General features: G+C 28.7%; 1 protein-coding gene and 1 pseudogene across 1 annotated transcript; one reads left to right on the forward strand and one right to left on the reverse strand.

Moving 5' to 3' along the window:
* Positions 1–3,446: 3,446 nt before the first annotated feature.
* On the forward strand, positions 3,447–3,959 carry LOC132934115 (uncharacterized; annotated as a pseudogene).
* A 2,069-nt stretch (positions 3,960–6,028) lies between these two features.
* Positions 6,029–14,569, reverse strand: LOC132936661 (uncharacterized). The gene is made up of 7 exons (XM_061003427.1): positions 14,458–14,569; positions 14,269–14,300; positions 14,094–14,202; positions 12,499–12,556; positions 12,190–12,433; positions 7,213–8,759; positions 6,029–6,092 (listed from the first exon to the last, which is right to left on the reverse strand). Exons 1-7 carry the CDS (start codon positions 14,567–14,569, stop codon positions 6,029–6,031), a joined length of 2,166 nt encoding a protein of 721 aa, XP_060859410.1.
* Positions 14,570–16,229: the final 1,660 nt, after the last annotated feature.

Here is a 16,229-nt window from a genome sequence, read left to right on the forward strand (position 1 = left end):
TAAAATATAACATAATAAGTATACTTATTTTTCCTAGTGTATATAATTATTATTATTATTACTATTATTATATAATTGACTTTATTGAATTGCCTAAATTTCTTACTTACAAATATAAAACTTTCTATGTTTACTTGCTAGAATTTAATTTTTTTTTATAATTGGGACTAGTTAGGTTTTTATCATGTTTAAAATGTTGCAAGTTATAAGTTACAAATATTGTAATTATAAACACGCTGAAAATAGCTTGAGCCTTGAAATAAACATAATATTATTTTATAATGTACGCTTCACGCAACCACGCTTTAAATCAGTAACCTAATTATTTTTTTAATGGGTAAAATTAATCTATTTATTCGAATTTTTGATGAAATAAATGCCAAATAATTATATTTATTAATAGTAATGAAATAAAATTCACTGGTGGGCAGTTAAAATACCATACCTTATGATCGTACTTTATAATACTATGTATAGTTTAGACTTTTGTATTGTGGTCTGTGACAATTAAGTTGTCAATTGATTACGATCCCTTCAAAAATGTTTTGACATCTAATTTAGGTTAACGTCGCATAAATCATATAATATTCACACTGTTGTTTCTTGTTGTATATTATATTGTACTAGCTATACTCCTATAAGAATGTACCTAACTTAACCTTACAAATCCTATACTTACAAGCAGTGCTTGACTTGGAAAAAATAAAGTAGGGAGACTTTGTTTACTTTTGAAAAAAGAGCATCCTCACCTCTTGTTAAACGGTAATGAGCTATACCCCCCACCCCCTATTACCCCTCTTTAAATCATATAAAAAATATTTATTTCTAAATATTCAATAAAAAAAATAAAAGTTTATTTAAGACATGAAGGTCTAGGTACCTAATATATTTATTATAGTTATCAATAATAATAAACTAAAGAGGATAGTAAAAGTAAATTAATTAATAGTATGGTAATAATTGATTAATATTAACTAATTCATAAAACAAATTATGTTGGTAATTAGTATCTCGCGCATTTTGATAATAAATCAGAATTTATTATGAAGACTCTCGTGCGTCCCCCTCATAAATAGTAGTAGGAGAACACTAAATTTTTTGTAAAATTAGTAAGGACTCCGTCCGACTGTATCCACCCACAAGTTGAAAACTGCTTCCGATAAATGTATGCAATTGTAAAAAATGGATTTTTTGCTCAAAACCACGCTTAACAGGAAATACTTTCACGCGTCGTAGAGTGATCTGATTTGATTAATTATTTTTTCATTAGAAAGAGAATAGTTTCTACAGAGCATATTGGACTTTGATTTTTAATTTCAATGTTTAAAATAAACACAATACAAATAACAAAAGCTTGTGAATATAAACTTATATGGTTTAGAAATAGAATTTCAAAAATATAAGTCCAATCTAAAGTGTTTCTCTGTGTTATTGAGTATATTAATATTTTATACACAATTTAATAATAATAATTATTATAGGTTGAACTTATACAGTTGTATAGGTACTGTTTTATAAATCTATTTTATACTATATGATTTATTATACAGTAGTAGTATACATATATTATTTTATAATACCCATAAGTGCAACTACCGGTGGTGTCTCAAGAGAAAATTACCCACCCCGAAAAAATATATATGTTATTTATATGCTATATTTGATATTGAATCCCGCATTAACAGCAAAGAGTAATCTGTATGCTTGCTCAATGTATAAGATATACTTTTAGCACTTTCTCTAAGAAATAAGTCTTAAGCGAGGTTAAGTATATTAGTTGAATAAAGTTAATATCGTATAAGTAAAATATATGTAGTTTGTTTTTGATTACAGGTATAAGTTAAAGAAATTAAAAATACCATTCGTGTTGACTTCACTTAGTGCTTCCTCCATGTTGGTAGGGGAAGCTTAGGATATGTCGTTATATATTTTATCCTACATGGGGCAGTGGAGTGTGAGGTGTTCTATTGTCAGTGATACTTCACATTGATGGCAAGTTGGCTGCAAAGTTTATTAGCAAAAAAACCCAAAAACCTATGGCGTCACTAAAATATTAACAAAGAACCAAATCGTGAGTATCACTTATAACAACTATAACTTCGTGAAGTCAAAGTAGTATACTTATTTTGTATAATTATCAAGCTTTTTTTTTAAAAAACCCTTTTTTAAATAACTCTTTTCAAAATGTTTCTAAAAAAATAAGCCTTTCAAAATTGTACCTTTTGTAAAAGTTTAACCCTTTTCTAAAATTCATAATTTTAAAAAGTAAAAAAAAACAAATTAAATTTTTTTTAAATTAGCCTATCTTCTTCATATGGGTCTAATCTTCACACAAACATAAATTTATATAAATATATAATTGAGTCCTAGTTGCATTACGGCCTTATCGTGAAGTATTTGATCGTTTTGGTCATGACATTTTATTGTTAACTAGCTGATCCCGCTGGCACTTCGTTGCCCGTTAAATCTACCAATTCTATATGACTCAAACTTTGTTCAATTCGTTATTTAATATTCGGTGTATGGTGTATGGTGTTCAAAATTTATCTTGACTTTTCTGTTCTCCGGAATAAAAATTCTGATTCGCAGCAGTATATTATCAGGTAGGCAATGTACCTGCGGTAGATCGCGGACCCCGTGCTGTTTGTACGTAAGTGTATGATTTAACTCTAAAATATCACGCTTTTTTACACGATAAATACAATTTTATTGATATTTATAGAAAAAAAAACTAAAAAAATTGAAAACTGACAATGTCCTTAAACAGTTCAAAAAGAGTTTGTCATTTTTACTTGCTTTCACTGCAAAGGTCATTAGCTTAAAAGTATTACAAATTATTTTACATTATTTATGATATTTAAGAGGTATATGTATATAATATTTTTTTTATTTATAATCGTTTTTTACGATATGTTTATAAAATCAGTGAAGTTAAAGAAATCAAAAATATTATTCGTGTTGACTTCACTTAGCGCTTCCTCCATGTTTATAGAGGAAGCTTAGGATGTGTCGTTATTTATATTATCCTACATGGGGCAGTGTAGTGTGAGGTGTTCTATTGTCAGTGATACTTCACATTGATGGCAAGTTGGCTGTTATTCATGGTTAAATATATGGATTAAATACAGGGACTGGAACCATGATGATTTTTCATGAATAATATATACATCATAATAATCAAATTCAAATATAATGTTATATTAATAAAATTAATTACATGTTTTAAATAAATATTAAATTTAATAGAATATTTTGTATTTTTAGACTATTTGTCAAACTTTTTTAAAAATTGACTTTTTGACAGATTACCTTGTTCTACATAGGTATTTAATATGTATGCATTGCATGTTTACAGACGCTCACTCGACACATTGCGACTCGTACGAATATCAGGCGTACCTCTTGGGATATTTACACAACTGTGCTGTACCTACGTGACAATAAAAATGAAAGCAATATAATATTCTGTGGTTTTTTACATATCGTTAACAATTGCATTATGTACAACCAATGTTTCCACGTTCTGTGAAAACGATGAACAGATCGAAGATTTACAAATTGCGTTAATGACACAGGAATCTATTTACACGGTAATGACAACACTGAGCGCAATACCTGTAACCGGTGCGGCGTTAACGTTGGTGCAAGTGATGTTATCTGGCCAGTTTGCTTTGCATTTGAATGATGTATTTGAAGAAATGGACAGTTCATTGAATAAGGATCATATAGACTACGGACAGTGTTCAGCAATCTTGGAAGAAATCGTCACAGCATCCACAATCATCAAGTCAACTAGTTCTGGGTTCTCTCTCGTGTCATTGATACCGGGTTTAGGTTTGGCACTTTTACCTCCGAGGTTAGGTGGATCGATAACTGCTATGTTACGTATAAAAGAAAGATTAGCATTTTGGCAAAAGACCGGTTGCCAAAATGCTACAACAAGATATTGTAATTTATAGGAGAATCAATAAATGTATATTAATGATATGATTTGATTGTAAACAATAATAATAGTTTTATCATAAAATAAATATTCTAAATTATACCCTATTATGTTTGATTTAAGTTATGTTAGAAGTAAGTAAATCTACTTTTCGCGTGTATATTCTTATCTATTTAATGTACAACACTGGTTGTATACAGTATTATAGTAGTCAGTACAAAACGTATATCCGTGTTATCGTTTATATTATTATTATTTATATTATTATATTATTGATTTTATTTATTATGATGTCCTAGTTGCATTTCTTGATCTGAGAATAGTTTGGTTTAAAAGTTCAGATAAAATGTATAATATGAAACCATGTGGTGATTCCACTTAGGTACTGATCAGAAATATATTATTATTTTCACGACGCGAACGTTTTGTATTCATAGGCAATATTATATTATAATGATTAGGTCATTAGCCTTCCACGTGCGTTCCCGAATCTATGGGGTAATATATTTTTTTATCCCATAACCACATCGTTTTAAATGTAAGAAAATATAAATTAAATAAAAAATAAATATAATTACTTATAATAATTAGTTATAATTTGTATTTAGGTAGGCAACAATAGTTTTACCACAGATAGATTTTTTAATAGACTAATCTTCATTTTTCATGTCATTATTCTTATTTCATTTACTAATGCCAAAAGTGAATTAATTTTGCAAATTTTATTTTTTTTCTGTACTTGTGTAAACTGTCATTTATTTTGTGTATTGCATGAAATATTCGTACCTATATCTTTATATTTAAAAATAATAACGTTTGTCAGTTGCGATAAGTGGCGATTTAAAAATGATGATTGATTTTCAAAATATTCGGTTATTTGATTTATATACATTTCAACATTTGACTTTATTTCATTTATCAAATATATTTTATTTCTAGTTGTAGTGAAGTAAGTTGAGTTGTAACATCAAATCCCTTTTTCAGCTTCGTGGCAGACTTTTAGTACATCTTTACCCCCCGTAAGTTAATTTTCTTTTACTCTATATGGAAATCAAACACGTAAGATGTCCAGTTGATTCTGTAAAAGCATCACAGCAGCTAGTACCTTCAATTAATAACTAAGTTCTATTAATTCTTTACAACAAATCCGGTTATATAACTTGTGATGTCGTCTACTAGTAGATTTAAATTGATCAATCTATTACAGTGGTCTTAAAACTTTTTGAAACCATGTTAATATAAAAATTAAATAGTTAGTTAATAAAATGATCAATGAACTAAGACCTTATCTCAAAATATTTATCGTTTTTATAAATAAATTTTATTTCTATTAATTCAAGTTTTTAAAAAGTACCTACCTACATCATGAAACTTATAAGAAATTTTTTGTATAGAATTTTTTATATTTATATGTGGGCATGTGGCTGTACATAACTTTCAAATTACTGTAGTCTGTAAGCTATTAAATATTGAAAACACTCTCCTGTACCATTAACGATTTTTGATAAAGGTACGGCCCTCTGGTACTAACAGTATTATGTTACTAACACCATAGCTCACAAAAAATGTTGTTTAATTCTGCCTGAATCATTGTAGGTACATCTGTTTTCGAAAAAAGGCTGACACCAAAATTTTCTGACATCTAAAAACGCTGCCAGTGGCAATTGCCCTGTGTAATCCAATATACACATATACATACACATTAGATATATATATACATATTATACGCATTGCTCTTGCACATACGCGACACATGCTCTCCGATGTGTTTAGTGGAGACAACACAATCAATATTATCTGCGGCGCCAGTAAACTGCACCGTATATTATAAAATTATGAACGCATTCTTACGTACATGCGTATATATATTATATATTCAAGACCCCTCGACAATTTCCCGATCAAGACATTCGGTCAAAAACAACACAATAAATTACCAGCGGTACCTTTGTCGCGCCGCACAAAATAATAAAACATAATATCAATACTTTAATATCACTTATTTATCGATGCACATCAGAAGAAAGGATCACACCAAAATCATATTATATATAAGGACCTTACGGATTCAAATCGTCGTCAGTGTTATTCCAGAGAAGTCTCAATACACATTGTCCACGTTGTCCACATTGTCAACATCGCGACACACCTACACATTATTCGTATATGATCATACATTACTTTTTGCGTTATGAACTTATATGTATATTGTATCATTCGAATGTTCAGGTATGGTCATTAAGAGTTATTTGTCTCATATTGCTAGATCAAATACCTTGTTAATTATTATCCTCTATCATCTTGTCTCCAATTTAAATAATCGATTGCTAGTGTAGTGCGATTGGTATATTGTAATTATAATTATATTATGTTATATGAGTGTTATAAAAGTTCATAGGTTAGGTTGTATTCGGGTCGTTATCAATGTCCGTAAGAGGTTAGGTCATATCCTATGGTGACGGCAAATACAATACATCTCTAAGGTGTACAATCATAGTATATTAGCAATCCATAGGATAGATTACGTTCGAGTAGTTATGAATGTCCGCAAAAGGTCATATCTGGTGACGTCGAACGTAATGGACTTAAAAGAAAACTAGGCTGAACTTCCACAATAAATTAAGGTAATTAAATAATAATCACATTACTAGTAATGTCCTCGTAGGTACCTAAGATGAATATTTTTATTATTAATTATTATCATTATTAAAATAATACCAGTTAGTAGGTAGTAACGTTTTTCTAAAAACTGATTAATCATAAAACGAATACAATGAATAGGACATAGGTATTATGAATATTATGTAGTTACCTACCTATTTAGATATGTTAAAATACGGTTTTATCATAATTTTTTTTTTTAGTGTTATACAGTAGGTATTAAATATTGCATTAGGTACCCTAAATTATTGAAAATTGAACACTGACCATTAAACTAATGTTCAATTTTAAAACGGCTTAATAATTTAAGAAACCTTTTTTTTTTTTTTTTTTTTATTCATGGTACAGCATCAACTACTAGGTTATTAGCTTGCAACAAAATTGGTAGTTAGTACATAATAGAGTATAGTTTTACAATAAATTCTTAAATTAAATTATACATGTTAATTTGTTTTAAAAATATGATTATTTTGTTGGTGTTGTCATGTGTAGGGCTGAGGGCTTCAAAGAGGTTGTCGGGCATTTTTAGATTTTTTCTGGTATCAATATGGATGCGGCAGTGGATGAGGAGGTGTTTGACTGTGAGAAGTTCTCCACAGGTTAGGCACATTGCTGGTTCTTCTCTGCGCATAAGATGACCATGGGACATCTTTGAGTGACCTATACGTAATCTATTGATAACTACTTCATCTTTACGATTTGATGTATGGGGTTTAGGCCAGTATTCGGTAGTATTTTTTATTTCTCTCAGTTTGTTATTGGGTGTACGACGCCATTCAGATTCCCATAGATTGGTACAATAGGTGTTGACATTTCTATGGATGTCGATGAGTGAGGAGTACGTGCGTATTTCAGTCAGAGGGTTATTTACTGCTTCACGAGCTGCTTTGTCAGCTTTCTCGTTGCCATCAATTCCGCTGTGGCCAGGTGTCCATATGAACCGTATGTTTTTGTTGGCATTTTCAATGATGTTGCTTATTTTGATTGCTAAGATGCTTGAGTGTAAATTGTATTTCAGATTGTTTAGAGCGCTGAGCGAATCTGTACAAATGTTAATGGTGGAATCGGGTAGTTGAATGGCTAGGTGGACTCCTTCCAGGAGTGCAAAGTATTCCGCCGTATATATACTGTTATGGTCTGGTAATTTGTACGATATGGATTGCTCTCCGTTTATGATAGCGATCGTAACACCTGAGTTTGTTTTTGAGGCATCTGTATAGATTTGTGGTTCAGATGGAAAAGAGTCCATGATTTCATTGAATAAATTTTTATATATAACATTTAACGTTTCTTTTTTACTATGATCCGCTAGGCTGGTGTCCACAAGAAATGTTGGAACCCTCCAAGGGGGCACCACACTGCATTCTCGTTTGATAATTAAATTTGGATCAATATTGGTGTGTGACATTTCATATAACATCCTTTGACCCAGTGGTTTTTTTAGATTGGGATTGGAGCAAAATGTATTTGCAAAACGATTATGTGTTAAGAATGGTAATGTTGAATTTTCTGGGGAGGATAGGATGCGAGCAATATAATTTAGAGCTAATTTGATTCTACGAATGTGAAGGGGTGGTTCTCCAGAGATAGATAATATACTTGGAATGGGGCTGCTTCGAAAAGCTCCAGTTGCAACTCTTAGACCACTGTTGTGAATTATATCAATTGTTTTAAGAACATTGGGGTTTGCATTGGTATAGCAGATGGACCCATAGTCTAATTTGGACCTAACGAGAGATCTATATAAGTTGATTAATATATTACTTTCAGCTCCCCATTCAGCATGGCTCAACGTTTTTAAGATATTGATACTTTTGGTCGTGGTTGTTTTGGTCTTACTTATATGAGGTTTCCAAGTAAGCTTGCTATCAAACATCAAACCTAGAATTTTTATGTTGTTTACAAAGGGTAAGGGTGTGTTTCCCAAAAATGACTTTGGTTTTGAACTTTGTTTCTTTTTGGTAAACATTATACATTTGGTTTTTTCTGGTGAGAAAATAAAACCTGAGTGGAAGCACCACTTGGACAGATCGTTTAGGCAATCTTGGAGTTGACGTGTCATTGATTTAATGTTTTTCCCTTTGAGATAAATATGTGTGTCATCGGCAAACATAATTGATTTGACAGGATGTGAAATTTCATCAGGTAGATAAACCTTTTTAAAAACCACAATAATACAAGAATTATATTTGATATTTACAGTCATGCTATACCTACCTTAAGTCGGTGGGATGTTGAGCTATATTTTGGAGCAAAATGTTATATTAGTGTTATATAATATATGCATTTATAATAAATACAAGGTAGTTTTAGGTACTCTTCCCCCACATCATCAACCTAGAGGCATTTAATCCATCACTAATCCAAATATGCATATTTATTTGTATAATTGAAAGTAGGTACCCACTACTTACCTACTCCATTAGTTGATGTATTACATTTATTAATCATCTTGTATATCTTGATTTAATATGGTAGGTGTATGACTTTCATAAATAAAATAAATTTGTTGTTTATAAAATAATAAAACTAAATATATAATTACCTACATTAGGTACAGACTTATCGATATGAGCTCTCAAGTGCATGCTCTCGGCAAGGTTCCTCATAAGTTGTAGTTTGTGGAAATTAAAAATAAAGTTGTACCTGAATCCACAGTCAATTTTTAGGACCGTCAAAAGTTAGAATTTTGATAAAAATGTTCCAAATATTTTGACTATTTTTGAGCTGTTTACGGACTAGTGATGTGAGTCTCATAATTTTACCATGTAAAATTTTACCAGTTAAGTACATCTACAAAAAAAAATTTACAATTTACATGTTTTTTACCGCTCAAACAGTTGAGTGACCACTTTATTTGTATGGTTTTGTACTTTTTATTAAGATATTAGGATAATAAAACAAATCAGGATTTTTATAAAATGATAATGACAATTAAGTGATACGAATTATTGTGATATGGTGTGTGTGGTTACTGGTACTGTTAGTTTATCTCTTATCTGTATCTCATCGCATTTATTTTGAATACAATATTATTATAAACTTATAAATAGCATGGTCATAATAAATAATAATAATTTTCAATATATTTGTGATTTAAATGTTATAATTGTATTTACATAGAATTCTTGTATGTTCAATTTTATTTTATTTTAAAATAACTTATTATTAATTACTAATAAGTCATAAAGCATCAACAAATTAAGACAATATATTTATAAGTGATAGGTAATTAACTTAGACAGTTAATTTAATGAAGAGTAAAATATTAATTTAACAAAAGCTGCTGTTTTCTTTATACTATAAGATGGATTTTATATTTATTTATTTTTTTTTTTTTGAAACAGATCAAAATAATTTTTTTTTTTATTTTACTATAATTAATAATTATTAATTGTTATTTTTAATAAAGGGATTAAATACTGATTTTTTATTTTATATTTATCTTGCCTTCTTTACATAATATTGTGAAATAATTCATCAGGTACACTATAAATTGAATTTTAATAAAAATTTACCAATTTTACCGTAAATTTGGTAAAATTACCAAAAAATTTTTTTTACATAAAATCCACATCTCTACCTATAGATAATCTCGGTGTATATTCTGCACTGAAAATCGTTGTAAATACTGAACAAACTGAGGTTAGGTATACAAAATCTAAGTATTTTAAATAATTATATAGGTAGTATTAAGGTACCTGCTTTTGCTCAAGCATAAAGTGTTGGCCGGCGTATTGTATAGGCAAAATAGGTACATTACTGCAGTGTTCTATATAATTACCCATAATAAATTGTTACATTTTTTTTTTATTGTCGCAATTTCATTCGTCGATAGAATATTATGGTTGTGCACAAAACTAACCACATCGTACCCCGTCATAAATACTTAGTTACACTTTACTTAATTTAACAAAAATAATGATATTTCAAAAATTTTTAAAAAATAAACTACATTACTTAAATGAATGTTTTTACAATTCAAATTTTTCTAAAAAATAGATGTACACATTGGCTATTTTATATTTTTCAACAAACATTTATATCAGACTTAAATTTTAGATTTTGAGTGGAGCGAGGAATCTAGTAATTTGACAACAGTGTTTATTTTTATTTTTATTTTTTTATATCTTGTATACAAAATTTCTACCAGATGGAGTGCTTCGATTTCAACATAATATAGTACCTTATATTTTAGCAAATTTGATCAAGGATGGTACTTTAAACAGGTAATTTCTTGATTTTCTCAATAGTTATTTAATGCTTCGAGAAAAACCACCAACAAATAACAAAAAACCGCTACAAATGGGATTTTAATATCTGTTTATCACCGTAGAAATAAATAAAAAGTTATAATATTATAATATTAATTCTACTTAAAGGCTATAATAAATAATAAAAATTTAAAAAATCCAGACTGATAAACCGTCTCCAGCTCTCCGCTGAGAATCGTTTTTCTTATACAATAATATTATGTCATTGAATTAAAGTTTAATACAATCCATTATACGTTGTACCACTTATAACCTACTGTACAGCAAAGCGACATCCACTTACACACTTTTTTAATTTCAGTATTAATAAATGAAAAATGTTATACTTATGTGCAGACCAACCGTATTTTGTATAGTTGTCTACTATTGTAATAATGGTTCAATAAGACTCTTAAGGACTATTTATGTCATTTGGTTGGTTATTACTTATTTTTCAAAACTATAACACAATTTGAAAAATTATAATGTAGAATTTATCGTCACTATGCTACAGTATCAGAGAAAGAGGTATGGTCGAATTTTCATTGAATTCAGTAGGTAAGTGAAAAATATATGGATCCAGTCGTTTTAGAAAAATATATCACGTCTAATTCATCTTTTCGGGTTATCTCCTATCTAAGATTGAAAGACAATCGGGAAACCAGAAAAATCCTTTTACTGTATAGGCCAACTGACATACAGTGCATAATTGGAAATGTGTTATACTGGAAGATTTAGATAAACACAAAGGTAGTGGCAATATATGTGATAGTAATATTAATTAACTGAAATTGGTAATTTGAAAAAATTTAGCTTACAAGTTTTTTATCTGAATTTTATGAGATAATTAATATAACAATAATAACTTTAATTCAGGTTTATTGAGACAAGACATAACAAATAGTTTACATTCATTAAACATGATTGTGGAAATATATAACAAAATTACAATATTATGTATTAACTTTAATATTGTTGATGTTTATATAAAGGGGATAAATACGCCACCGTAGTCCAAATATCACATCAGAGATTGGAACACCGGTCTTAAAACATAGTTCTGGCTGGAAGGCACGATTGCTTGAAGTACCTTGATTCAAATTAAACTGAAACAATCCACTTTTCACTCCCTAGAGCCGGGGAAAAAAGAAATAGGGTACAGCCTGAGGCAATAGTGACAAAAAATTTAAAAAAGTAACAAAGATCAATTATTATTTCATTCAGTATTTATAATCACATAGATACACCGAACCTCAAATGGATGGCCTTCCATGTAAAAATTGCAATATATTAAAAATTACTGAAAAAAATAATAACTGGCATTATTGTTACTTTTTTAAATTTTTTGTCGCTATCCTCAGTCAGTACCATTTTTCTTTTTTCCCCGGCTCTAGGTAGTGAAAGGTATGTTGTTTCAGTTTCATTTGAATCTATTTTAATCAATCGTGCTTTCCTTCCAGAACTATGTTTTAAGACTGGTGTTCCAATCAATGATGTGATATATTTTGGACGATGGTGACGTAAGACACTTGATACTGAATATGCTTCAGTTTTAACAATAGTTGTCTTGCCATAACTATTTTACATCATATCTTGACATACAATCCAGTTTTCCAAACCAATTTCCTGTTTTTTAACTACATCTTATAACTGCTCAGCTCTTCACCATTGTTTAGTTTATTAGTGTTCTCATTTTTACCTGATAATAATAAAAACAAAAAGTTAAATTTGATATGTATTTATATAACATGTATATATGAAAATAATAGTACTACAATTTCTACTCACAGTGTTTGGATTTTCACGATTACAGAAATTTGAGTTCAAACTGAAACAACATTTTTGTTATTATAATATGAATAAAAAAAACATATATTTCTGGATAATAATTATCCTATTTACTATATTATAGTAAATAGGTTAAATATATAAAAAAAAACCATATAAAATTAATATTTATTACAACTTTATTTGGGATTTACGATTTGATATTTCTGGTATTAGATTCTGAGTGGAGAATCTGTTGGCTCTACAATAATGTTTTTTAAATTTTGAGACGAGCGGTGAATGTATTAGTTCTACAATGACGTTTCTTTTTTTGCAAAAAGTGTGCTAGTCATCATATATTGGGGTACTTTCTAAATAATATTTAATTTTTTTACTTCAGCATAGGAAAGTGGTATATTTGCTTTAGGGGTCAAAAGTAATTGATTCCCAGTAATATTCAAAGGCGTCGGGAGAAATAAAAACTACCCACCACAACATTATCAAGTATTAACTGGTAATTACTAGAAAGTTTGACGTCCGAACCGGTGTATCATTCACGTATGACATTCACACAGTAGGTATGTCTTTTATACATTTTTGAAAATAAATTAAATATGTTATTAAATCTATCGTAATAAAAGTTATATATAATATATTTATATATGTTTTTCATAGTATATATTGTAGTATAATTATTGTTATTAGGTAGCTTTAAAGTCAATATTCTGATGTAGGTACTGTAGAACGATGTCGGTGTGAGTATGTATTAGTGAAATAAGAAACTAAAAAATAAGATAATGTAGAATTAGTTATAAATTATAACTATTATTAGCTTCTCATATCTTAATATATTATACTCTACTATGGTCTACTAGTTATCAAAACGTACATGTACTATCGAAAGTGAATAAGCAATTTAATTAGACGCAAATTACAATTCATATTTTTACCACACGAGATGGTGCAAATTACATAATATCTGTATTTAAGGGAATTTTAACCAAATTGAATTGTGTAGAAAATAATGCATACACTATAACACTATAAGTTATATTATTATACAATGTTCTTTTAATTAAATATATATTTGTAATTAATTTAGACTGCAGCCTTTTACCTGTTAGGTGCTTTACTTATACGCCATGATTGGGGTAAAAAGGTGCATTTTTTATAATTTCTAATTAATTATTATTTATATAATGCAGATTTGGGTTTATCCACAGCCAAACCTGACGGAGGTTGAAGTTATTTGCTAATGATAAACCTAGATCGCACGTTTAATAAATTCGTCATCTGCGTATAAAACAAATTTAATACCACTATTTTTATTTTTATTTGTATTGTATACTTACAAACTGAACACGATGGTATTGCCGATCACGTTCTACAGTCTTGACAAAACCACCGGGTTTCGAGAGCTAGCACAGTGGTCAAAAGGGCCGCATTTAATTGCTAAACAAGACGGATACTGCAACGACGGCCACAATCACCCGTGCACTGTTTCGGTAACGGTTCCACATCATTGGATTCGTTTCTGGCCCAAGCACTCAAACAATCAGCACGGATATTCCTGGGAGCCTGTTAAAATTACAATACATTAATAAATACTGGTAGAAAGCGGTAAAATAGTTGACCTTTTATTACTTTGTTCAATTTTTGGTCACCGCCCACGTCATCTGCAAGTGAATTAATACCACCAACAACAAACTAGTACCGTTTTCGTTTCTCTCCCGGCTCTGGGGGTCATTTCAATTCCAGTTTAATCAACTATAAGCAATCGTTTTCTTTTCTTTCCAGTAGGTATTATGGTTTGATACTGGTTTTCTAATCAACGGTGTTGTGATATCTGGACCATTATGTCGTATATAGCACCAGATACTGAATCTGCTTCAATGTGAATAATATCTGTTTTGTCATAACTATTTGGCACATTTTCGTTCGGCATTATGTCTAGATATGATACTCAGACGGACAATTACGGAGTGAAATATGAGACCTTTCGGTTTCAGTTGAATTAACAAAACGTACGTACCAAAATGCACAGACAATAAGAAACAATGATATAAATCGAATCAATAACAAACAATGTAGGTACCTAATAGTTACTAAGTTACAATAATTTTGTTGTTTTTTTTTTTATTGATCTATTTATTTCAACCCGGCATCATAGGCCATTAGTTACGTTTTTTTTTTTTTTGTGATACTTTTGTTACATAATTTTATATTATACATTTACATTTACATTATATTTGGTCTATTAAATTAGTTAATTTTAAAAAATAAACTAAAAAACTTCAAAATTACAGAAACACTTGATTCACTACTCGGTCCGGATCCCGCTCAAAACAGGAAAATACTTGATTTTGTTGTTTATATTGTATACCTAATTACATATATTTGCCCCTTAGAACGTAACAATATATTATATTAATCAGGCCAACAAATAAAAATAATAATAATATATAATATCTAATATCTTATATAATAATAATAATAAAGGTTTTGATGAATTTTCTTAAAATTTGAAATAATAATAGTTTATATTTGTAACAATCCATTAATTAGCTTATAACATGTAATTATAAGCTAATTCTTGTAATGTGGATTAGACTTAAGAATTAGCTAGTTTACTAATAGGTTATACAATAACAAGAAAAAATAAAAAATAATGTATAGTTTAGATAGATTATAAAAGGTATTATACATAAAGATAGATAAAAAGTTATAATTTTACAATACTAATCTATTTAGGTATATAGTTTATATATGCAATAAAAATATGAAAATTTAATATATTTATATTAAATTGAATGCATAAATCAGTTCCAGTATACAGTGGATTCATTTTACAAAAATTGGAGTTTCATTATTTTATGTTTAGTCATATTAACATTTTTTTGATAGCTTGTACGATGATCAGGGCTGTGAATTTAATGCACTAAAAAACCTTAAAAACTGCATTAAAAATGTCAAAAAATATAGTATGAAATTCACTTAAAATGGTTTTTAATATAATTTTTATATTTATATTGATTTTATAGGATATTACACATTTGTAAATTAAAGTTTACACGTATAAAAATGTGTAAAATAAATATTAAAAATATTGATTGAATTTAAATTTTGTTTAATTTTATTTATGTATTAATTTTGTTAAAATAATAAAACAAACTTAAATATATTTAATTGCGGTACCTTATTATTCATCATTAGTCTTTACTAATGCATTGGACAAAAAAAAAACCACAACAAAATGACTAAAAATACCAGAGAACGAACTAAAAAAGAAAAATATGACCTAAAAATGCAAAAAAAAATGTAAAATAAAAGTTTCATAAATGGATTCGTAATTACATTTTTAAAATAATGTACTTACAAAGCTACGTTTCATAAACACCAAAAAAAAAAATCCTTCAAATTTACAGCCCTAATGATAAACATGACTAAGAGGTGGAAGTAAATGTCTATATCGAAAAACTTGTATACATTATTATATTTATTAACTCTATTTTTTAAACGCTTTTTAAAAAGTTGATATAAGTTTTGGATGTTTAAGGTAGGGATTAATGTATTATGCATGTTATTATTATTAGTTAGTGGGTTAT

Source organism: Metopolophium dirhodum, chromosome 1 (genome assembly GCF_019925205.1).
Source record: "Metopolophium dirhodum isolate CAU chromosome 1, ASM1992520v1, whole genome shotgun sequence".
NCBI classification, from domain to species: domain Eukaryota; kingdom Metazoa; phylum Arthropoda; class Insecta; order Hemiptera; family Aphididae; genus Metopolophium; species Metopolophium dirhodum.